This window comes from Mesoplodon bidens (genome assembly GCF_964165515.1).
Source record: "Mesoplodon bidens genome assembly, chromosome: Y".
NCBI lineage: Eukaryota > Metazoa > Chordata > Mammalia > Artiodactyla > Ziphiidae > Mesoplodon > Mesoplodon bidens.
In genome coordinates, this window is record NC_138180.1 from 46,880,762 (window position 1) to 46,905,416 (window position 24,655).

Below are 24,655 nucleotides of genomic sequence, written 5' to 3' on the forward strand. Positions count from 1 at the left end.
ACAAATGTAGAAAACCTCACCAAAACAGAAGATAAATAGAGCCAAAAGAAAATATTATATAGAAAATACAATCACAGAAGAATCAGTAAAGCTTGAGTAGAGAGCGACAGATTTTACCCAGTACGTACAACAAACAGAAAAAGATTGAAAAGAAAAAGTTACTGAGTCTCAGAGACTTGTCAGACATTAATATAAAATGCACCATCACCATTCCTGGAGAGGAGAGAGTGAAACTAAAAGAATATTCAATGAAATATGACTAAAATAAAAATCCCAAATTTGGCCAAAACAAAACAAAAACCTAAAGTTTCAACTGAGTGAATCAAAGGAGGATTTAAAAAACAAAGTGCAAAAAATTCATCGTTAAGTAAGCTTCTGAAAAATAATTCAAGATGAAGAAACAAACCTTGAAAGCCAGAGAAAAGGACACATTACTCACAGGTGACCAACATGAATGAGAATGAAACTAGCAATCTAACTAATATACAGAACACTCCATCAACATCATAAGCAGAATACCATTTTTAAAAAAATACTCGTTGCATGTTTACCATAGATAGACCATATTACAGGTTGTAAAAGAAACTCAACAACTTTAAAGGAATTTAAATCACATACATTATGTTCCCTGACCATCACAAAATCAAAATAGAAATTGATACAGAAAAACTAAGGATAAACTCTAACCACTTCAAAATTAAACAAAACACGCATCTAATTAATCCATAGGTCAAAGAGAAAAAAAAACAGGAAATCCCCTGGCAGTCCAGTGGTTAGGACTCAGCACTTTCACCGCCAGGGCCAGGGTTCAATCCCTGGCTGGGTAACTAAAAAAATAAAAGAAAAATTTAAAGAAAAATTTCAGTCCAAAGACTGGTTTAAAAAAGCCAAGTGCTCTAATGTGCTCAACCTGCTTTGCATCTATGTAACAGTTTAAATCATCTGCAACTCCCTTTTAGTATTCTCTGGTTCTAATACTACAGTGTGGATTTTTTTTCCCTAAAATTTTAAAAATTATCTTACACAACGCATGGAATACATTTAAATTAAAATTAAAAGGAACTTGCCTAAAAACAGAAAGCAAAATATTTCTTAACCTGTTTCTCCTAACCACTAGAACAGGGGTCCCCACCCACCAGTACCTGTGCGTGGTCTGTTAGGAACTGGGCTGCACAGCACGATGTGAGCAGTGGGCGAGTGAGTGAAGCTTCCCATCACTCACAATACTGCCTGAGCTCCACCTCCTGTCAGCATCATGGTGATTTGTACAATGCACAATAATGTAATGCACTTGAATCATCCTGAAACCATCCCCATCCCTGTCCATGGAAAAACTGTCTTCCACGAAACCAGTCCCTGGTCCCAAAAAAAGGTCAGGGACCACCACACTAGAACATTCTCTTCTCTACTGATTTGCTGTTTCTATCTGGATACTAGAACACTCAATCAACTCATACCCACCTTCATCACACTAACAAGGTCTTAGAAATTCTTCATAACTAACACCCCCCATGTATATAACTTATCCCTTATATTTCTCCAGTCTAACAGAAATTCAACGTTATTCAGCACTTGGACTATTACAATTTTACAGCTCATCATCCTCTACTGAACCCATTTATCACTGCCTACTTAAGCTTTCTGAAGTACAGCTGAGATACAACTCAACTCCCCACAAAAAAGTTTTTCACCACCTCTAAAACCATTCACCTTCAGTTTTCTAGTTGTGAAAATCCTATTTATTTTCTAAAACCCAGTGTGAAATATCACTTCCCTATAGCCTTTCTTGGTATATAAACTCAGTGCTACTTCTCTCTACATGCTCATGTAATATATCTGTGCAATTTTAGGCCTCTTCATTATATTAATTTTTTAATGAAATGCTGTGTACAAATGCCCTATCATTGCTACCACAACACAGTACTTAAAGATAAACAGGGCTTAACATTAATAGCCAAATGTTTAATATATTTTAATTAATAAATATAATGGATAAAACAACTGTGCTCCCTCCATACAGAAAAATATTATTCAGCCATAAAATAGTCAAAAAAATCAGACCAGGCTTTCCTGGTCGCGCAGTGGTTGAGAGTCTGCCTGCCGATGCAGGGGACACAGGTTCGTGCCCTGATCCGGGAAGATCCCACGTGCCACGGAGCGGCTGGGCCCGTGAGCCATAGCCACTGAGCCTGTGCGTCCGGAGCCTGTGCTCCGCAACGGGAGAGCCCACAACAGTGAGAGGCCCACGTACCGCAAAAAAAAGAAAAAAAAAAAAAAATCAGACAAAGGTATGTCACTGATCAAATAAAATTTATATTTTAAGGCAGGACAAGAGAATTTAAACATAAAATTCTCTCTGTGTGTCCATTTGGACCTCCTCCCTCTATCCCTAATGTGCAGGGTGCAACCTGCATTACACATTAACCAGACCTTCTTAAAGACTGGAGTGCCTGCTGAACCACAGGGAAAATTTTTTTCCAGTCTTCTAATGCTAGCACATGTAACTTAAATAATAGTGTTCTTTCCAACTCTGTAGGGGTCCATGCTAACTTGCTGCTACCTTTATATGTGCTTACCTAGACTACACATCCTTGGTGAACTTTATGTAAAATGTCAGTATGCCATGTGATATATGATCTTTAGTCTCCTTTGTCTTGAAAATGTATTATGACTCTGCCTTCGACTTCTAATAGAACACTTCTCAGAGTGTCTGTCTCCTGGGTTATAATCCTCGATTTGCCTCACATAAAATTATTTGTTTCTTCTTAATTTGGTTATTAATTAAAGTTTCATCGATATTTCCTTGGCGTGGTTGGCAAAATAACAGAGATGGGACACCTGGAGTCTACCCTGAACCAGAGATTGGTACCAGCACAGGCCCTATGCCCCACCCCCATTCTCAATATTCCTTAGGTGCTTTAGTGAGTTCTCCTGATATCCAAAAACATCATTCCTTTAAATGATGTCCTGAATTTTATTCGAATTGGTTTTCCTGGGACTTGGAGTCCTAAGGGGATACCAGTATGTTTCCTGGGCAGGGACACAGGGGAAACTGTAAAGTGACCTGGGTTGGCCGGCCTTTTTTGTTTAATTTGTCTTAAATTGGAAAGATTATACATATATGGTCTGAACTGTTTGCTGGTGAAATGACAGACTGACCCTGCTCAGCTCAAAATAACAAAGACTTTTGTTCCTTTTAACCACAAGGAGTTCTCAGCTAACTGAGAATCTAGCAGAAGTGTCTGAGGATCAATCCTCTGCCATGTACTGGTCCTACAGGAGATCCCACTACAACCACTAAGTAAATTCGGGGAGGGGGTAGAGGGAGACACGGACACGAGGGCACATGTACAATAAGGCTGATCACCTATTGCTCTGAGCACCCACAGCAGTTTTAGACTGTTGGAGGGAGAAATCAACACATATAAAACACTTGAACCACACCCAAGGGTACTCCTTGGGGAGCTAGACTCAGAAGCAGCTGATCCATCACACTGTCCTCAGAAAGTTGCTCACATCACATCTGACTTGGGCTCCCAAATAGAAACGGTGTCACAAAGGACAACCAGCTCACTGACAGCTGCTCACTGGAACTCCAGCTGTCTTCATGTACAATGGAAACGGAGCCAGTGCTTGCAAGCATTTGTCTGAGCTATTAAATGGCCAGGATTGAGCGCTTTTGACATGCCAAAATTATAGAAAAAACCAACTTGATAAAACATCTTTTCAAACTTCTGACCTTGAGAGAAAAAAAATATTCCTAGAAGAAAGCTCTTAAGTAAACACAGCAAACATCACCTGACACTACAGTCTTGGCTCAATTATTAAAACCTAAAACTGATATTTCAGGGCCTCTCACCATCTGAGATGGCCGACACTCTGTCTGTGGAGTGTTTCTCCCAAGGCCATTCTTGCCTTTTGAGATGGACCACCTTCTATCCATGGAATGTGTACCTCTCTAAATAAAACCATTTCTTCCTATCACTTTGTCTCTCACTGAATTCTTTCTATGATGAAACATAAAGAAGCTGAGCTTCATTAAGTCCTCGGGCCAGATGGTGGAGAAGGACAGGCACTCACTCCCTCTTGCGAGAACACCAGAATCAAAACTAGCTGCTGGACAGTCATCAACACGAAGACACTGGAACTCACCAGAAAAGATACCCCACGTCCAAAGACAAAGGAGAAGCCACAATGAGACGGTAGGAGGGGCGCAATCACAGCAAAATCAAATCCCATAACTGCTGGGTGGGTGACTCACAGACTGGAGAACACTATACCACAGAAGTCCACCCCCTGGAGTGAAGGTTCTGAGCCCCATGTCAGGCTTCCCAACCTAGGGGTCTGACAATGGGAGGAGGAATTCCCAGAGAATCAGACTTTGGAGCCTAGTGGGATTTGATAGCAGGAGTTTGACAGGACTGGTGGAAACAGAGACTCCACGCTTGGAGGGCACGCACAAAGTAGTGTGCGCATCGGGACCCAGGGGAAGGAGCAGTGACCTACCTGCTAATATTGGAGGGTCTCCTGCAGAGGAGGGGGGCAGCTGTGGCTCACACCACGGGGACAAGGACACTGGCAGCAAAAGTTCTGGGAAGTACTCCTTGGCGTGAGCTCTCCCGGAGTGCACCATTAGCCCCACCAAAGAGCTGGGTAGGCTCCAGTGCTGGGTCACCTCAGACCAAACAACCAACAGGGAGGGAACCCAGCCCCACCCATCAGCAGACAAGCAGATTAAAGTTTGACTGAGCTCTGCCCACCAGGGCAACACCCTGCTCTACCCACCACCAGTCCCTCCCATCAGGAAACTTGCACAAGCCTCCTAAATAGCCTCATCCACCAGAAGGCAGACAGCAGAAGCAAGAAGAACGATAATCCTGCAGCCTGTGGAACAAAAACCACATTCACAGAAAGATAGACAAGATGAAAAGGCAGAGGACTATGTACCAGATGAAGGAACAAGATAAAACCCCAGAAAAACAACTAAATGAAGTGGAGACTGGCAACCTTCCAGAAAAAGAATTCAGAATAACGATAGTGAGGATGATCCAGGACCTCGGAAAAACAATGGAGGCAAAGATCGAGAAGATGAAGAAATGTTTAACAAAGACCTAGAAAAATTAAAGAACAAACAAACAGAGATGAACAATACAATAACCGAAATGAAAAATACACTAGAAGGAATCAATAGCAGAATAACTGAGGCAGAAGAAGGGACAAGTGACCTGGAAGATAGAATGGTGGAATTCACTGCCATGGAACAGAACAAAAAAACAGAATGAGGAGGTGGCTGCTGTTGCAGGGCGGACTATGGCAACTCAGGAAGCCACTCCAGGAAGCCTATCAGATGAGACGAATGCTCTGGACATGCCATCAGATTATGACATGACAGAGACCCAGCCAGGAGGCCAACACTGAGGCTTTTACTTCTGAGAAAGCCCTTTCTATTCCTTTCTCCATTGATGTGGATCCAGCCCTGTGACTGACAGGGTCTTAGTGCTCCAGCATGGTGTCAAGCTTTTGTCCTGGACGTTCAGGACTTTGGACCACAAGAGACCTCCTGGCCCCAAGTAATGTCAATCGGCAAGAGCTGTCCCAAAGGTCTCTGTCTCAATGCTAAGACCCAGCTCCACCCAACAGCCAGCAAACTCCTAGTGTTGGATGCCCCATGCCAAACAACTAGCAATACAAAAACACAAGCCCACCCATTAGCACAGAAGCTGCCTAAAATGATACGAAGTTCACAGACACCCCAAAATACATCACTGGACGTGGACCTGCACTCCAGAAAGACAAGATCCAGCCCCACTGACCAGAACACAGGCACCAGTCCCCTCCATCAGGAAGCCTACACAAGCCACTGAAACAACCTCATCCACTGGGGGCAGACACCAAAAACAACGGGAACTACGTACCTGCAGCCTGTGAAAAGGAGACCCCAAACACAGTAAGTTAAACAAAATGAGAAGAGAAATACGCAGCAGATGAAGGAGCAAGTAAAAACTCAACAGACTAAACACATGAAGAGGAAATACACAGCCTATCTCAAAAAGAATTCAGAGTAATGATAGTAAAGATAATCTACAATCTTGTAAATAAAATGAAGAAAATAAATGTTTAACAAGAACCTAGAAGAACTAAAGAGCAAACAAACAATGATGAAAAACACAGTAAATGAGATTGAAAATTCACTAGAAGGAGTCAATAGAATAACTGAGGCAGAAGAAGGGATAAGTGACCTGGAAGATAAAACAGTGGAAATAACTGCCACAGAGCAGAATAAAGACAAAAAGAAGGAAAAGAATCGGGGACAGCCTAAGAGACCTTTGGAACAACATTCAAATTACAGGAGTCCCAGAAAAAGAAGAGAAAATAAAAGGGTCTGAGAAAATATGTGAAGAGATTATAGTTGAAAACTTCCCTAACATGGGAAAGGAAATAGTCAATCAAGTCCAGGAAGTGCAGAGAGTCCCATACAGGACAAATCCAAGGACAAACATGCCAAGACACATATTGATCAAACTATCAAAAATTAAACACAAAAAAAGTATTAAAGGCAGCAAAGGAAAAGCAAAAAATAACATAGAAAGGAATCCCCATAAGTTTTGTTGTTGTTGTTGTTCTTCTTCTTTGTTTTGTTTTTTTGCGGTACGCGGGCCTCTCACTGTTGTGGCCTCTCCCGTTGCAGAGCACAGGCTCTGGACGCACAGGTTCAGTGGCCATGGCTCACGGGCCTAGCCGCTCCGCGGCATGTGGGATCTTCCCGGACCGGGGCACGAACCCGTGTCCCCTGCATCGGCAGGCAGACTCTCAACCACTGCACCACCAGGGAAGCCCGGAATCCCCATAAGTTTAACAGCTAATCTTTCAGCAGAAACTCTGCAAGCCAGAAGGGAGTGGCACAATATATTTAAAGTGATGAAACGGGGGCTTCCCTAGTGGCACAGTGGATAAGACTCCATGATCCCAATGCAGTGGGCCTGGGTTTGATACTGGTCAGGGAACTAGATCCCACATGACTGCCACAACTAAGAGTTTGCATGCCACAACTAATAGTTCACATACCACAACTAAGGAACACAACTGCTGCAACTAAGACCAAGCAAAACCAAAAAAATAAATAAAAATAAACATTTTAAAAAATCGATGAAAGGGAAAAACCTACAACCAAGATTACTCTACGCAGCAAGGATCTCTTTCAGACTTCACGGAGAAATTAAAACCTGTATAGACAAGCAAAAGTTAAGAGAATTCACCACCACCAAACCAGCTTTAAACCAAATGCTGAAGGAACTTCTCAAGGCAAGAAACACACAAAGACCTACATAAACCAAACCCAAAACAATTAAGAAAATGGTAATAGGAACATACATATCGATAATTACCTTCAGTGTAAATGGATTAAATTCTCCACCCAAAACTAAAAGACTGGCTAAATGGGTACAAGAACAAGACCCTTATATATGCTGTCTACAAGAGACCCACTTCAGACCTAGGGACACATACAGACTGAAAGTGAGGGGATGGAAAAAGGTATACCATGCAAATGGAAATCAAAAGAAAGCTGAAGTACCAATTCTCATATCAGACAAAATAGACTTTAAAATCAAGACTATTACAACAGACAAAGAAGAACACTACATAATGATCAAAGAATCAATCCAAGAAGATATAACAATTGTAAATACTTAGGCACACAAGATAGGCATACCTCAATACATAAGGCAAATGCTAAGTAAGAGCCATAAAAGGGAAAATTAACAGTAACAAAATGTTAGGGAACTTGAACACCCCAATTTCACAGAACATCTAAGATGAAAATAAATAAGGAACCACAAGCTTTAAATGACTCATTACACCAGATGGACAAAACAAAAACAATTCTAAGAAGGAAGTTTACAGCAATACAATCCTATCTCAAGAAACAAGAAACATCTCAAATAAACAACCTAACCTTACACCTAAAGCAATTAGAGAAAGAAGCACAAAAAAAACCAAGTTAGCAGAAGGAAAGAAATCATAAAGATCACATCAAAAAAAAAATGAAAAAGAAATGAAAGAATCAATAGCAAAGATCAATAAAACTAGAAGCTGGTTCTTTGAGAAGATAAACAAAATTGACAAACCATTAGCCAGACTCATCGCTAAAAAAAGGAGGGACTTCCCTGGTGGCACAGTGGTTAAGAATGTGCCTGCCAATGCAGGGGACATCGGTTCGAGCCCTGGTTCAAGAAGATCCCACATGCCTAGGAGCAACTAAGCATGTGCACAACAACTACTGAGCCCATGTGCCACGACTACTGAAGCCCATGCACCTAGAGCCCATGATCCGCAACCAGAGAAGCCACCACAACGCGAAGCCCATGCACTGCAAAGAAGAGTAGCTCCCGCTTGCCGCAACTAGAAAAGTCCGCGGACAGCAACAAAAACCCAACGCAGCCGAAATTTAATTAATTTTTTAAAAAAAGAAAAAAAAGAAGACTACTCAGATCAATATAATTAGAAATGAAAAGGGAGAAGTAAAATTTGACACAGCAGAAATACAGATGATCGTGAGAGATTACTATAAGCAACCATATGCCAATAAAATGGACAACATGGAAGAAATGGAAAAATTCTTAGAAAACCACAACCTTCCAAAACTGAACCAGAAGAAATAGAAAATGTAAACACACCAATCACAAGTGCTGAAATTGAAACTATGATTAAAAGTCTTCCAACAAACAAAAGCCCAGGACCAGATGGCTTAACAGACGAATTCTATCAAACATTTGCAGAATATTTAACAAGTTTCCTCCTCAAACCCTTCCAAAACATAGCAGAGGGAGGAACACTCGAAAACTCATTGTACAAAGCCACCAACACCCTGATACCAAAACCCGACAAAGATGTCACAAAAACAGAAAACTATAGGCCAATATCACTGACGAACATAGATACAAAAATCCTCAATAAAATACGAGCAAACAAAATCCAAAAACATATTAAAAGGATTATACACCATGATCAACTGGGTTATCCCAGGAATGCAAGGATTCTTCAATATATGCAAATCAATCAATGTGATACACCATATTAACTGAAAGATAAAAATCATATGATCATCTCAATAGATGCAGATAAAGCTTTTGACAAAATTCAAACCCCATTTATGATAAGAGTTCACCAGAAAGTAGCCATAGAGAACCTACCTCAACATAATAAAGGCCATATGTGACAAACCCACAGGCAACATAGTTCTCAGTGGTGAAAAACTGAAACAATTTCCTCTAAGATCAGGAACAAAAAAAGGTTGCCCACTCTCACCATTATTATTCAACAAACTTTTGGAAGATTTAGCCACAGCAATCAGAAGAAAAAGAACAAAAAGGAATCCAAATCGGAAAAGAAGAAGTAAAATTGTCACCGTTCACAGATGACATAATACTATATACACAGATAATCCTAAAGATGCTACCAGAAAACTACTAGAGCTAATCCATGAATTTGGTAAACTAGCAGGATACAAAATTAATGCAGACAATTCTCTTGCATTCCTATATACTAACGATGAAAAATCTGAAAGAGAATTAAGGAAACACTCCCACTTACCACTGCAACAAAAAGAATAAAATACCTAGGAATAAACCTACCTAGAGAAACAAACTGCATACAGTTTTCTGTATGCATAAAACTATAAGACACTGATGAAAGAAATTAAAGACAATACAAACAAATGAAGTGATATACCATGTTCCTGGATAGGAAGAATCAACATTGTGAAAATTACTATACTACCCAAAGCAACCTACAGATTCAATGCAATCCCTATCCAACTACCACTGGCATTTTTCACAGAACTAGAACAAAAAATTTCACAATTTGTATGGAAACACAAAAGACACCGAATAGCCAAAAACATCTTGAGAAAGACAAACGGAGCTGGAGGAATCAGGTTCCCTGACTTCAGAGTATACTACAGTTACAGTAATGAAGACAGTATGGTACTGGCACAAAAACAGAAATACAGATCAATGGAACAGTGTTGAAAGCCCAGAGATAAAACCACACAATTATGTTCACCTTACCTTTGAAAAAGGAGGCAAGAGTATACAATGGAGAAAAGACAGTCTCTTCAATAAGTGGTGCTGGGAAAACTGGGCAGCTACACGTAAAATAATTAAATTAGAACACTTCCTAACACCATTCACAAAAGTAAACTCTAAATGGATTAAAGACCTAAATGTAAAGCCAAACACTGTAAAAGTCTTAAGAGGAAAACACAGGCAGAACACTATGACGTAAATCACAGCAAGGTCTTTTTTGACCCACCTCCTAGAGAAATGGACATTAAAACAAATAAACAAATGGGACCTAATGAAACTTAAAGGCTTTTGCACAGCAACGGAAACCACTCCATTGCCAACAAAATGAAAAGAACCCTCAGAATGGGAGAAAATATTTGCAAATGAAGCAACTGACAAAGGATTAATCTGCAAAATATACAACCAGCTCATGTAGCTCAATATCAAAAAAACAAACAACCCAATTCATAAATGGGTGGAAGACCTAAATAGACGTTTCTCCAAAGAACATATACAGATTGCCAACAAACACATGAAAAGATGCTCAACATCAGTAATTATTAGAGAATGCAAATCAAAACTACAATGAGGTATCACCTAACACCGGTTATAATGGTCATCATCAAAAAATCTACAAACAGTAAATGCAGGAGAGGGCGTGGAGAAAAGGGAACCCTCTTGCTCTGTGGGTGGGAATGTAAATTGATACAGCCACTATGGAGAACAGTATGGAGGTTCCTTAAAAAACTAAAAATAGAACTACCATACGACCCAGCAATCACACTATAGGGCATATACCCTGAGAACACCATAATTCAAAAAGGGTCATGTACCACAATGTTCACTGCACACCTACAGCATGTGCTCCACAATGAGAGAAGCCACCACAATGAGAAGCCCACGCATCGCAAGGAAGAGTAGCCCCCCTCTTGCCACAACTAGAGAAAGCCCGTGCGCAGCCAAAAAAAACAAAAAAAAACAAAAAATAAAGAAAGAAAATATATGTTCTCCTTTAAAAAAAAAAAAAATCAGTAATCTTTTGGTGTTCCGACTACCTGTTCTTTGCTGCAAAAACTCCTATACACCTGGGCTCCCAACCTTTTCTCTGTGAAGTAATCTCTCAGAGTTATCTGAGATGCTGTGTCCCAGGCTTAAGTCCTCAGTTTTTTCAACCAAATAAAACGTAACTCTCAACCTTTTGGTTGTACATTTTTTCAGTCAACAGCTCAAACTTAGAAAAGATTATCAGTATTACCATACAATGCCATGAATAAATGTCAGATTTTCAAATATTTCCTAACTTAAATGGAAAATTTTTTTAAACTCAAGAACAAAAATGAGAAATGCTGTTTGTGTTTTAGTACAATAAAAAATATATTTGGCCTAAGGTCTCGTGATACAGAGCTCCTAAGATACTTGGAATGACCTGAGTGAAGAGTGTTTTTGTTTTTCTTAAGAGCCACTTTTGATTCACTTAACGCTAATGAGATGACTTAACAGCCAGCCCTTAGGTACCCTCAGGATGAGGCAGGTAGGTGGGAGAAAGCGTGCAGATTAAGCTCTACAATAAATTCCTGGAAAGTGAGATTTGATGCATCCAATTCCTCAGGGAAATAAGTTCCTGAGCTCAGGAAACTTCCAGACCTCATCTATGTACCTCTTCATTTAGCTGTTCATTTGTATCCTTTACAATATCCTTTATGGTAAATTGGTAAATGTTTCCCTGAGCTTTGTGAGTCATTTTAACAAATAAATCTAATTCAAGGAGGGGGTTTGGGAAACTATGATTTACAGCTGGATCATCAGTAGGACACATGACAACCCTGACACAACTGGCTTCTAAAGAGGGGCAGTCACATGGGACTGAGTCCTTTACCTGTGGGATCTGTTTTATCTCCAGATAAATAGTGTCAAAATTGAGTAAAATTTATAGAACAGTGACAACTGGAAAATTGCTTGATGGTGTTGGAAAACATGCCAGGGTTACTCTTCCAAAAAGTTCCACATTTGTATTTATAGATGAAAATATCAAATGACATCTCTTTCTGTCATAAGGTTTTAAACACGGATGTTCACAAAGGCAAAGCACACCAGCAACGCACGTGTATGTTGTTATGAATTTTACAGAATGATCAAATTTATTGAATATTTACATGGAATTACATAAAATTTTCACATTTCCGTATACTCTACTTTGTTTCTCATTGCTTGTTTTGTTTGAGCTTAGAAGAAATTAAACAACAGTTCTAAGTGCCTTGATAAAAAGTAAAAGCAATTACATTTTTATATCACACAAACATAAATTAAGAAGAAATTTTAAAAGAGAGAAAGATTACCTTTTGGATAATCTTCCAATAAGAGGTTGAAGTGACCTAACTGACAAAAGAATTCAGACTCCACTTTTCCTTCAGCTTTTAAGATTAAAGATTCGTAGCAGCGAACAGCCTAGAAATGAAAAATATAAGTATTAAGAAAAAGGTAAAATCCTAACTGCATTCTTTCTGAGAATGCATATACACCCCATGAGATTACATGAGAAATCAAAACAATCAGTGTCAGCTCTAGCGCAGAAACAGGACTCAATTTCTCTCAGAAATTAGAAGAAACAGCTTTTTAATTACGTATTAAAGGAGCCACTGCTGATGAATAAAGTGCTCTCCCATATGAAAAAAGGGGGACTAAAACCTGCCAAATAAGGTAACTTAGGAGTTCCCTTAATGACTTTAACTGTATAACTAAATTATAACTTTGATTTTTGTTCACATAACAAAACTACTCTCAAATAAACACAAGCAGAAAGAACTTTCTTGAATTTAGGGAGCTAATAACTACATGTAATTTTTGAACATTTGAAATGTAGCAAGTCCAAATTGAGATGTGCTGTAATTGTAAACTATACAACAGATTACAAAGACTGCATACAAAAGAGTAAAATATTCACTAACAATTTTATGTTAACCATTAAATTAAATAAAATATATTACTTAATTTCATGTTTCTTTTTACTATTCTAATACAGTTGTTATAAAATTTAAAAATCACAAAAGACATTAAAATATTGTGCTTCACAACATTTCTACTGAACCAAGTTGCTCAACAGTAGCTACCATCTGTACTGATCAGCTATCTTTGCAAAGAAAGGCTAGCTTTTAGACCACCATACACAATTTAGTGTATCCTTTCTGGAATATATGTCAATTGTTTTCTTACTAATGCCCTCATATATTTCAAACATACTAACTTGAATATTATCCCACCCCAATACCCACAAACACCTCTCACACTTTTATTAGAGAAAAAAGTAACATTTAAAGAATCCCCCTTTTTTTTTAACTTCAGCAGTCTGCAAAAAGAAGAAATGATTTATTAAAAACATCGTAAAGAACAGTGTTCTGCAGAGTTGTCACTAATGATGGGAAACTTTTTCATGTATTAAGACATGGAGGGGAGTTCCCTGGTGGTCTAGTGGTTAGGTTTCTGCACTTTCACTGCCATGTCCGAGGTTCAATCCCTTGTCGGGGAGTTGAGATCCTGCAAAGCTGAGTGGTGTAGACAAAAAAAAAGATATGGGGAAGTCATTCTGGCTTTTAGATGGTTCGGCCTAAACTTTGTGTGAACTAAAACAGCCTGACCTATTACCTATGAAACACACATAGCATATCTGGTTTAACCATTAACATAAAGAATTTCATGTTCAAAGGTAAGGATAAAAAACTCCCTTACTATATAGTGTCCATGTTAACACTCCCTGGAAGACAAGGCTCACTTCCCAAGGTCATGCTGTCCAGCTGTATCCATCTCTTTTGAAACCTGGAAGGAATGTAACCCTGTCATGTTTGATATGTTCTTTGTTCTGATAAGGTGTAAGACTGTGCTGAAAACCATGCTTCAAGGAACAGTTCCTCAGAGCTACTGAGAGGCTACCCTGGCACCTGTGCTAGAGTTCTCAGTTTGGCTTGAATAAAACTCTTTTCTAGTGCTTCCCCGGTGGCGCAGTGGTTGAGAGTCCGCCTGCCGATGCAGGGGACATGGGTTCGTGCCCCGGTCTGGGAGGATCCTACATGCCGCGGAGCGGCTGGGCCTGTGAGCCATGGCCACTGAGCCTGAGCGTCCGGAGCCTGTGCTCTGCAACGGGAGATGCCACAACAGGGAGAGGCCCGCGAACCACCACCCCCCCGCCAAAAAAAGCAAAGGTTAATGTCAAAGAAACATCCGAAGTGGAGTCCGATTTTGCTCTTCCCTGTTACAATTCCCCACTGTCAATGTCCATTCCACAATATTGTGGAAAAAGGGGTGACAATAGTTCTAACTGCTTCGTAAGATGGATCTTTCTGAAAGTGCCCACCATTGGTGCCAGTTGTTCCAAATGTTGAGATTTGTCTTCATTTCTTCCTCTTTGGAAAATGTCTACTTAAACAATATTCACAACCTGAAAGTTGAGATTTATGTTTTATTCGGCAGGAATTTTTTTAGGACTTCAAACCCAGGAGGCAGCATCTCAAGTTAGTAAATTTAGCGCTTTTCTACGTATGGGAATATGCAAGCGTCTGGGCTCACTGAAATCATTTGATATACACCTCAGCTATCTGGGGCTTGTATCCTATATTTTCACATCCTGAGTTTCCTCAGGGCTCACCGCAGGGAGTGGCTGCAGTCTGATGGCTGCTAGATGGCAGGTATTCTTCCCTTCCTGAGTTTCCTCAGGGCTTATGGGCTCATGATGGAGGGCTGCGAATCTCTGATGACTGATACAGCAGAAAGCATTCCATTCCTCAGGTCTTCCCCTCTTGGTTAGGCATCTGACCAATATTTGGGAGACATTTCATGATGAAATTCTGTCCCACAACTGGCAGGCTCATCCAAGGTCAGGCAAAAATTGTTGATATGCCACTCCAGGTGCTAATTTTCAGATTAGGCCCTATCAATAATTAAAGATTCTCTGGATCCTCTAAATAGTCTAATATGATCCAGGAGATATTTTCCCTTGTTGCTTCTTCCCATAGCTAGAATCACACTATTACAATTATTTTACATTATAAATGTAATCTATTTAATCTATTTCCTCAAGATGTTAGCCATCGTCTATTTTGTATGGAGGCCTGGTTACACACTACGTACTGTAAGAGGCAACAATCTCATAAAATGAACAGGATAAAAGTAATGCCGCTAGGGACTTTCCCTACAGGCGCAGTGGTTAAGAATCCACCTGCCAGTGCAGGGGACAAAGGTTCGAGCTCTGGTCCAGGAAGATCTCACATGCCGCAGAACAACTAAGACTGTGCGCCACAACTACTGAGCCCATGAGTCACAACTACTGAAGCCTGCGCACCTACAGCCCATGTGCTCCACAAGAGAAGCCACCACAATGAGAAGCCTGCGCACCACAACGAAGAGTAGCCCCCAGCTCGCTGCAACTAGAGAAAGTCCGCACGTAAATAAATAAAGCAGCTAGTAACATTAACAAAGTCATAATGCATCAGGGAGACACAAACCACAAACAATTTGGAAACAAAGAACAAATTAAAGCAATGATTAGCATAACTAGTTGTAATCCAGTTCCAATAAAATATCAAGTCAGGAGAGCCAGCTGGAGAGGCCAAATTCTGGCAGGATCAGGTACAGAGAAAAAGATAAATGCTTAATCTTTGTTCACAAAGAAATACTTTATAAGAAGAAACGCTTTCTGGAAAATAAAGATTAGAGCTAGTATATTTCCCAAAGTCATAAAGTTATAAACCATATTCATCAGTTCATTTATTCCTATGTAATTAACTCCCATTAATGTGGATAAAATTATCAGGTTTCCTATTAGTTTTGTCATTTGTTACCCAGCCCAGTGGTATTATCTAAAGGCTATAAGAAACTTTTATTTGTTAAAGTTTCCTTTTTACGACACTTCCTGAAGATGTGGCAGTTTTTTGCAAAGCATGACCTAAGCTGCCTATGAATGATGAAGGTCTTAAAGAGGCAAGGTTAAAAATTTTTACAATTTTTCTTGGCAAAGAAGTTTATCCAAATTGCTGTAACTTACAACATTTTAAAATAAAGATTAAAATTGTAACATTATACCAGGACATATATTAATTTCAGGAACTTTACATAATTTCTAGAAGGTCTATATTAGTGACATTTACCATACAGTATAACCTATGAATATTTATTACTCATTTGACAATTCTTCCCATGTAATTTAACATACTGAACAAACCTATCTGTCTTTGGGATGTTACAGGAGCCCTTTGAAACATACTAAAGTTAGCCAGAGGCCGAAAGAACTTCATTAGAATTTGATTTAGGAAGTTTTGTCAAATCACAAAAACAAACAAATATATATATATATATATATATATATATATATATATATATATATATCTCAAAGGGTCTAGAACACTCAGTCAGATAGGATCATAGGTCACTGAGAAACAATAGTTACTTAACCAAAGTAACAGTAAAACATTTCAAAGACAAATACAGAACTGATCACTTCAAAGGTAAAGAAACTTAAAACCTGTTATCAAAGGCAGTTCAACATTTTAAGAAAACTTGTCCTCTTAACAGAGAGAAAAGCCAAATTCAAGTTTTGCACCAGCTTACTTTTAAAAATTCATTTACTCAATTAGGTTAATCTCAGCCTGACCATGCATAAAACTTCTTTTACTCAAAACATATATCCTCGGGCTTCCCTGGTGGCGCAGTGGTTGAGAGCCTGCCTGCCAATGCAGGTGACACGGGTTCGTGCCCCGGTCTGGGAAGATCCCACATGCCATGGAGCGGCTGGACCCGTGGGCCATGGCCGCTGAGCCTGCGTGTCCGGAGCCTGTGCTCCACAACGGGAGAGGCCACAACAGAGAGAGGCCCACGTACCGCAAAAAAAAAAAAAAAAAAAACCATATATCTCTCTTACATACTCTATGCTGAAATGTTTTATTATTTTCAGTAGCTTTATATATATATATATTTTTTTTTTTTGCGGTATGTGGGCCTCTCACTGTTGTGGCCTCTCCCGCTGCAGAGCACAGGCTCCGAACACGCAGGCCCAGCGGCCATGGATCACGGGCCCAGCCGCTCCGCGGCACGTGGGATCTTCCAAGACCGGGGCACGAACCCGTTTCCCCTGCATCGGCAGGCGGACTCTCAACCACTGCGCCACCAGGGAAGCCCTAAATATATATTTAAATTAGAATCCCCGACTCTTAAAATTCTTACTTTCCAGGGAAGACCAAGAGGCAAGTAATAGTTACCGAAATCCGGAGAGACTTTTAGATCATTTTCAGAACATAATTATTCCTATAGAGTTTACCTAAAGGCTCTTATCTCGTTTACATTTACTTTAGTTAAATCACATCAAGAGATTTTTCTTGCTGACAAATTTGCAACAGATATAACAAGATTTCAGTGAAGTTCTATTAAACCTAAGTGCACTGAAACTATTACACTTGATGCCTCTAAAGACATGTCTATATTAATTGCATCAACAAACTTAAACATCAATACCAGGTATTAATTTAATACTAAATATTTCCTAGTTCACATGAACCTGAAACTCATTTAGCTTGATTTCTCTTGTATTTAGAATTGTTTGGTTTGTAAGAGCTTACTTTTCTTTAAGCCATTTTAACAAAGGTCATCCACAAATCAACGTCAACAATGTAATCCAAAGACAAAGACACATTCAAACATGCAAACAAACAGAGAGTACTCATAGTTCTCATTTCAGAATTTCAGCCCTGAGTCAGGTAATGCAACGTAAAACCCATCAATTTACAAAAGAGGTTGCTTTAAAGTTGGGTTTCTGGTAGATGGAACAAATCAAGCTTACTTGTTAAATCTTTTTATTTACAGAAAAGACACTTAAGGTTTCTATTTACCCTTCACAAGTCAATTTCTAAATTACTAAATTACTTTACCTTCTTTTCAAAATTTGCATTTTAAAAAGATGGCAGAGATGAGGGTTCCTGAGAAGACCAGATAGGACATTTCCATCTCAAAGACACAGCTTCTAGGATGATTTTGTTTCCTTCTCTGGGGTTTCCATGAGTGGCATGTGTAGGCTTAAAGCGTGCTCCGGTGGGACCCTGATGTCAAGCTGTTCTGGCAAAAAGTGACTTGAGCATTTAATTTACAAAGGAGATCTCTTCTCAGAAAGGGGGACTGGACACTCTGGCATATACAAGAAGTTGTGCTTCAGGGTGAGGTCCCCTAGCTGGCATTCTAGAGGTTGTAAGAATGAACGGTTTTGTACTTCTCCAGAAACCCCCATCACTGGGATAGAGTGAGATGTTTTCTGTGCCACCTTGGTGTTTATCACAGAACATGTGGCACCCTTATCTATTAGAAAGTCAGTCAACCTGCTCCCCACTGTCAAAGTTACCCGGGGCTCCTGTGGGGAAATTAGAATTGGACGCCTCAAGTCTAAGGGAGTCCCCTGGCCTCCTAACAGGATATCAGTGCAAGGGAAATTGTCCTGCTACGGAGGTGGATCCCGGTCCAAACTGGGTGCCCTGTCGGGTCTTAGATGGTGATACTAAACGAGGTCCCTGTGCCTTGGGGGTTATCATAGAAACTTCTATTTGATCCCCATGGGTAGGGGAAACAGGGGGCGGTGAAAGGAGTGAATATGTTGGCAGCATGAGGGAGCAGCCGGAAGAACTGCCAGTGCAGGCTTCTTGGCCAGTGGGGGAGCTGGATAGGCCAGAGGGGGGTTTAGGTTTTGGAGTAACATGTTCCCACTCTCGTTTTCTCCCTCTTTCCCCTGTAGAACAGGTTACCCCTTGGATTTCCTTTCAGATTACTACACCATAAGGTGGCAGCCCTCTGAGTCCTTTTCCTCCTGATGCAATAGCTTCTACAACATATGAAATCTCATCTCTTCGCTGCTCTTTTGCAAAATACTTCTAACTGTGAGATCGGACAATAATTGAGTAAGCCACTCAGGGGCCATCGCTCTTCTGAGCCTAACATATATTGGGGTCCACACCCTAGTATAATAGTATATCAGGTCTGTCTTAGTCATAGGCTCATGGTTATGTTTTGCCCATTTATCTATTATACACCCCAAAGGGCTCCCCTTCAGGAAAAATGGAGTATTTCTTATTTTTATAAGTTTGATAACACCAAAACACAAAAGACGCAGACAAATTACAATACAAAAAGCACAAACAAATTCCAACATTGATGCACACAAAACCAAAACCAACGCACCAGTTCCAAGGCAGGTAGAGTCCAAGAACAATTCCCCTCTCCAACAGCGTACCCCAAGCAAACAAACTGCCTTGTCCCATAAAGGAAATGCACAAATTGAGGGGGGAACATGTTCCCTGTGTGCACACCGGAGCGACCTACCCTCCAAATGCGAGTCCATCGACTTGCAGAAGTTTGCCGATTCCTTGCTCCAACTGCCAAGGGCTGGGGTAGCCAGTGCTGCTTCCGAGAATTTTGAAGGGAAGATCCTCAGGACACATAGTCCCGGCAGCTGTTAGGGCCTTGCCCCAGTCAATATCACCTGACTGGGGCCAGCTAGCCACTAGCAGCGAGGCTCCTGGCTGGCTAAGCTAAATTTGTTACAGGCCAATAAATCAGGAGACAAGGTGTTGAGACAAGGAATACGACTTTATTCGAAAAGCCAGCAGACCAAGAAGATGGTAAACTAGGGTCCCTGAAACACCATCTTACCCGGGTCTGTTTGCTGGTTTCTTTTACAGAACAGAGATGGGGAGGAAGTGAGGAAGTAAAGTAAAAGCCCATTGGTTTTGCCTGGCTTGGCCAGCATCGGGAGGGGATGTGTTAACTTCTTCTTTTCTGCAACCATTCACAGGTGGGCAGGGTCAGAGTGTCTCCCTGTGAGCTGAACAAAGGCACTTTAATATTCAGGCAGAGGGGCAGGGTTCCCCCTAAGGCAGGCCATTAGTACGATTACATTAACAAAAGCAACGGAAAAGCAAGGTTAAAGTCAATGAAACAGATGCAAAGTGAATTCTGATTTTGCTCTTCCCTGTTACACCTGCTCTTTGTTGCAAAACATCTGGCTCCCCACTCACCTCCTCAGAGCAGTTCTCTCAGGGCTACTTGAGATGCTGCCTCCCAGGCCTGAAGTCCTAAAAATTCCCACCGAATAAAACATAACTCTCAAATTGTAGGTTGTGAATATTTTTTAACCCAACAGAACTAAAGCTTAAATTCTGTCAACATTTGCCCGACTCTCTTTTGTCAAGCCCCTTCATGAATACTCATGTACCTTTAACTTAAAATTTCCCCAATTCTGCAGTCACTGCTTTGGAAAGATCCCAGGTATTCTCCTTACTTGCTGCAGGTAATAAACCCTTCCATCAGTCTTTGGCTTTGTTGCACCTTTTGGCTTGACATCCACCCAGAGGCAAACCCAGTTTTCAGGTAACACTTTCATTTCAAAATAAAGACTATAACCAAGATAAAGAGAGTAATTTAATAATGATAAAAAGGTCTGATACCAGGAGGACATAACAGTCCTGAACTTCCATGCAACTAAAAATGGTGCCCAAAATACATGGAGCAAAAGGCAACAGAAATATGAGGTGAATCAGAAAAGCCAACAATTATAGCCAGACAATGTAACATCTTTCTGTCTAAATGACGGACTGAAAAAGACCCCCCTACAAAAAAAGGAATTGTAAGACCTGAAAATACTGTCAATCAACTTGACCTAATTCATATCCATAGACCACTCCACCCGGCAACAGTAATACACATTCCTCTCCAGTGCAGGCAAAACATGGACCAAAAAAGATCATAAAATATATTTCAATACATGTAAAAGAATTCAATTCATACAAAGAACATTCTCTAACAGCAAAGGAATTACATTAAAAATGAGTAATGATGAAACAAAATTAAAGCAAGACAAGAAAAATTTAACATAAAATCTTCTCTGCCACTAGAGCCAATACCCCTTCCCCTTTAATGTGCTTGTGCATCTATACTATATGTTAACTAGATCCCCTTAGAGGCACAGGGATACCTGCTCACCAAAAGAAAAAAGGAATTTTCTCCTGGCATTAGCCAAGTAATTTCTTGGGTAATACACTGTTCTCAATCCTGCAAAGGGTTACAATAACCCACTACTTGCATTGTTGGACTATGTAAACTGTCAAAATGTTACTCCGATGTATAACTTTTGTCACGAAAACTTAGATAACTGTGCCTTGACTTCTAACAGGTGAAATGATCCTAAGAGCTTTCTGAAAGACTGTCTCCCAAGTTATAACCCTCCAGTTGGCTTGAAGATTTTCCTTTTCTTTCTTAAACTACTAATTTTTTTGCTGACATTACATAAAGGTATCTGGAAACACCATAATATTTGGAGACTGAATGGTAAATAAACCTGGGTCAAAAAAGAAATCAAAAGGAAAATTAAACAGTATTTTTAATTGCATGAAAATGAAAACAGAGCATATTTAGGAATAAGCTTAACCAATCCACTGGAAAAGGAGTAATCCTTTCAACAAATGGTGCTGGGATAATTGAAAATCCATTTATTGGGGACTTCCCTGGAGGTCCAATGGTTAAGAATGAAACCGAGCAGGGCCCTGTGGTTCCTGGGTTCCTGGCGATAAGGAGGCCTTTTTGTCCTGCATTTCTTGTAGGCAAGACTCCACTCTCAAGACCTCCCATGAGTCCCAAAGGGGAGATTCAAACACTTGCTAATCAAGGGAGGAGCAGCCAAGAAACCACCTGAGGCAAGATTAAAGGGACCAAAAAGCTCATCAAAACTAGATCACCTGAGACCCTGCACACACCCTAAACTTCTCAGCAACTCCACCCTTGAGAAGCATTGTCATAGAATGCCTCAACAAATTCTCCTGGGTTTGAGACACATAGTTTTTCAAGGCAAGAGCCCGCTGTGTCCCCCTTTACCTGGCAAAATAATAAAGCTATCCTTTTCTACTTCATCCAAAACTCTCTCTCTGAGATTTGATTCGGCACCAGTGAACAAGGAGCTGAACTTTCGTTATCAAGACTCTGCCTGCCAATGCAGGGGGTGTGGGTTTGATCCCTGGTTGGGGAGCTAAGATCCCACATGCCTCAGGGCCAAAAAACCAAAGTAGTAGGATTTTCCTGGTGGTGCAGTGGTTAAGAATCTGTCTACCAATGCAACTCAGACACGGGTTCGAGTACTGGTCCAGGAAGATCTCACATGCCAAGGAGCAACTAAACCCGTGCACCACAACTACTGAGCCTGCGAGCCACAACTACTGAGCCCACACACCACAACTACTGAAGCCCGGGCACCCTAGAGCCCGTGCTCTGCAACAAGAGATGCCACTGCAATGAGAAGCACACACACAACGTCTTCCACCCACACTACAACCAGAGAAAGGCCGCACGTGGCAATGAAGCCCCAGTGCAGTCCAAAAAAAAAAACCCAAAACATAAAACAGAAACAACTCTGTAACAAATTCAATAAAGATTTTAATAATGGTCCACATCAAAAAAAATTTTTTAACTTAAAAAAAAGAAAATCCATGGCTTCCCTGGTGGTGCAGTGGTTAAGAGTCCGCCTGTCGATGCAGGGGACGCGGGTTCGTGCCCCGGTCCGGGAGGATCCCACATACCGTGGAGCGGCTGGGCCCGTGAGCCATGGCCGCTGAGCCTGCGCGTCTGGAGCCTGTGCTCCACAACAGGAGAGGCTACAACAGTGAGAGGCCGCATACCGAAAAAAAAAAAAAAGAAAAGAAAATCCATTTATTGAAAATGAGAATTTTGACATATTACGTGCATAAAATTACTAACAGATCACACATCTAGGTAAAATATAAAATAATAAGACATTCATGAAAAAACAAAGAAGACAACCTCTTTTACCTTAACTTAGGTAAAGAAATCCTTAATAAAGCAAGAAAAGCACAATCCACAGAATGAAAAAGACAAAGTGAACTTTATGAAAACTGCAAACTTCTGCTCTTCAAAACACACTAATATTAGGAGAACGAATACACAAAATGGGAGAGATGTTTTACAAATTACTTATCAGATAAAGAATCCAAACCAAAATATATGTATTTTTTTTAACTCCTAAATCTGAGTAAAAAAAAAAAGTAACTTTCAAAAACGAAAAGACTTGAACAAGCACTTCAAAGAACATATACAGAGAAGCAAGTAATAAGATGCTCAAGTTTTCCAAAGAATAAACTACTGACAGAACAAAATCAAAGAACCTGAAAAGAAGCTGAGGGAGAGAAGAAATACTGAAATGGTTTACTTTGTATAATTCCATTTATAGAAAGTTCTATAAACTGCAAAACTAATCTTTAGTGACAAAAAACAGATCAGTGGGGCTTCCCTGGTGGCGCAGTGGTTGAGAGTCCGCCTGCCGATGCAGGGGACACGGGTTCGTGCCCCGGTCTGGGAAGATCCCACATGCCGCAGAGCGGCTAGGCCCGTGAGCCATGGCTGCTGAGCCTGCGCATCCGGAGCCTGTGCTCTGCAAGGGGAGAGGCCACAACAGTGAGAGGCCCGCCTACCGCAAAAAAAAAAAAAAAAAAAAAACAGATCAGTGATTATATAATGACAAATGGGGCAGCAGTGGTAAAAAGAGAATGATTACAAAAGGACACAAGAAAATTGAAAGGTTGATGGCTATATTCACTATGTTGCTTTCAGTGGTGGCTTAATATTTATACACATACCAAGTCTTAACAAATTGCACATTTTAAATATGTATCATTTGGTTTATATTATCAAACATAATCTAATGGGGAGGGAAAGGAGTAAATCTGCAAAGGACACTCAAATGTAATCAGAAATGAAGTCAATGCAAGTAGTATATTTTAAAAACCAAAAGAAAGTGTGTTTCAAGAAATCTCTTAAAATTGTCCCCTTCGTTTCTAAACCACTGCCTGAGTTCAAATTTAAAATGTCTTTTCCAGGGCTCCCCTGGTGGCGCAGTGGTTGAGAGTCAGCCTGCCGATGCAGGGGACACAGGGTCATGCCCCGGTCTGGGAGGATCCCACATGCCGCGGAGCGGCTGGGCCCCTGAGCCATGGCCACTGAGCCTGCGCTCCGCAACAGGAGAGGCCACAGCAGTGAGAGGCCCGCGTACCGCTAAATAAATCAATCAATAAATAAATCTTTAAATAAATAAATAAATAAATAAAATGTCTTTTCCAAAATAATATATTTTTTTAAAGTTATGTATTTTATTTATTTTGGCTGCATTGGGTCTTTGTTGCTGTGTGCGGTTTTTCTCTAGTTGCGTCAAGCAGGGGCTACTCTTCCTTGCGTTGCATGGGCTTCTCATTGAGGTGGTTTCTCTTGTTCTGGAGCACAGGCTCTAGGCACACAGGTTTCAGCAGTTGTGGCACACGGGCTCAGCAGTTGTGGCTCGCAGGCTCTAGAGCGCAGGCTCAATAGTTGTGGCGCATGGGCTTAGTTGCTCCACAGCATGTGGGATCCTCCCAGACCGGGCTCAAACCCGTGTCTCCCAAACTGGGAGGCAGATTCTCAAGCACTGTGCCACCAGGAAGCACCCAATATAACATTTAACTTGTAATAAACTGCCACTGTGTCAGGCCCAATGCCAAGAACTAGGCATAAATTTTCTTCCCTATCACAAAATG

At 40.6% G+C, this 24,655-nt stretch overlaps 1 protein-coding gene across 6 annotated transcripts in view; it reads right to left on the reverse strand.

Annotated features, from left to right (window-relative positions):
• The window catches only part of LOC308609628 (lysine-specific demethylase 6A-like), a 185,527-nt gene that overhangs the window by 147,889 nt on the left and 12,983 nt on the right, over positions 1–24,655 (reverse strand). For 5 of the 6 annotated variants that reach the window (XM_081223360.1, XM_081223362.1, XM_081223359.1 and 2 more), the window contains exon 3: positions 12,401–12,509. The exons of the other annotated variant lie outside the window; for it this stretch is intronic. In XM_081223360.1, coding sequence (XP_081079486.1) covers positions 12,401–12,509 — 109 coding nt within the window. The remainder of the gene's footprint in view (positions 1–12,400; positions 12,510–24,655) is intronic. 6 annotated transcript variants of the gene reach the window in all.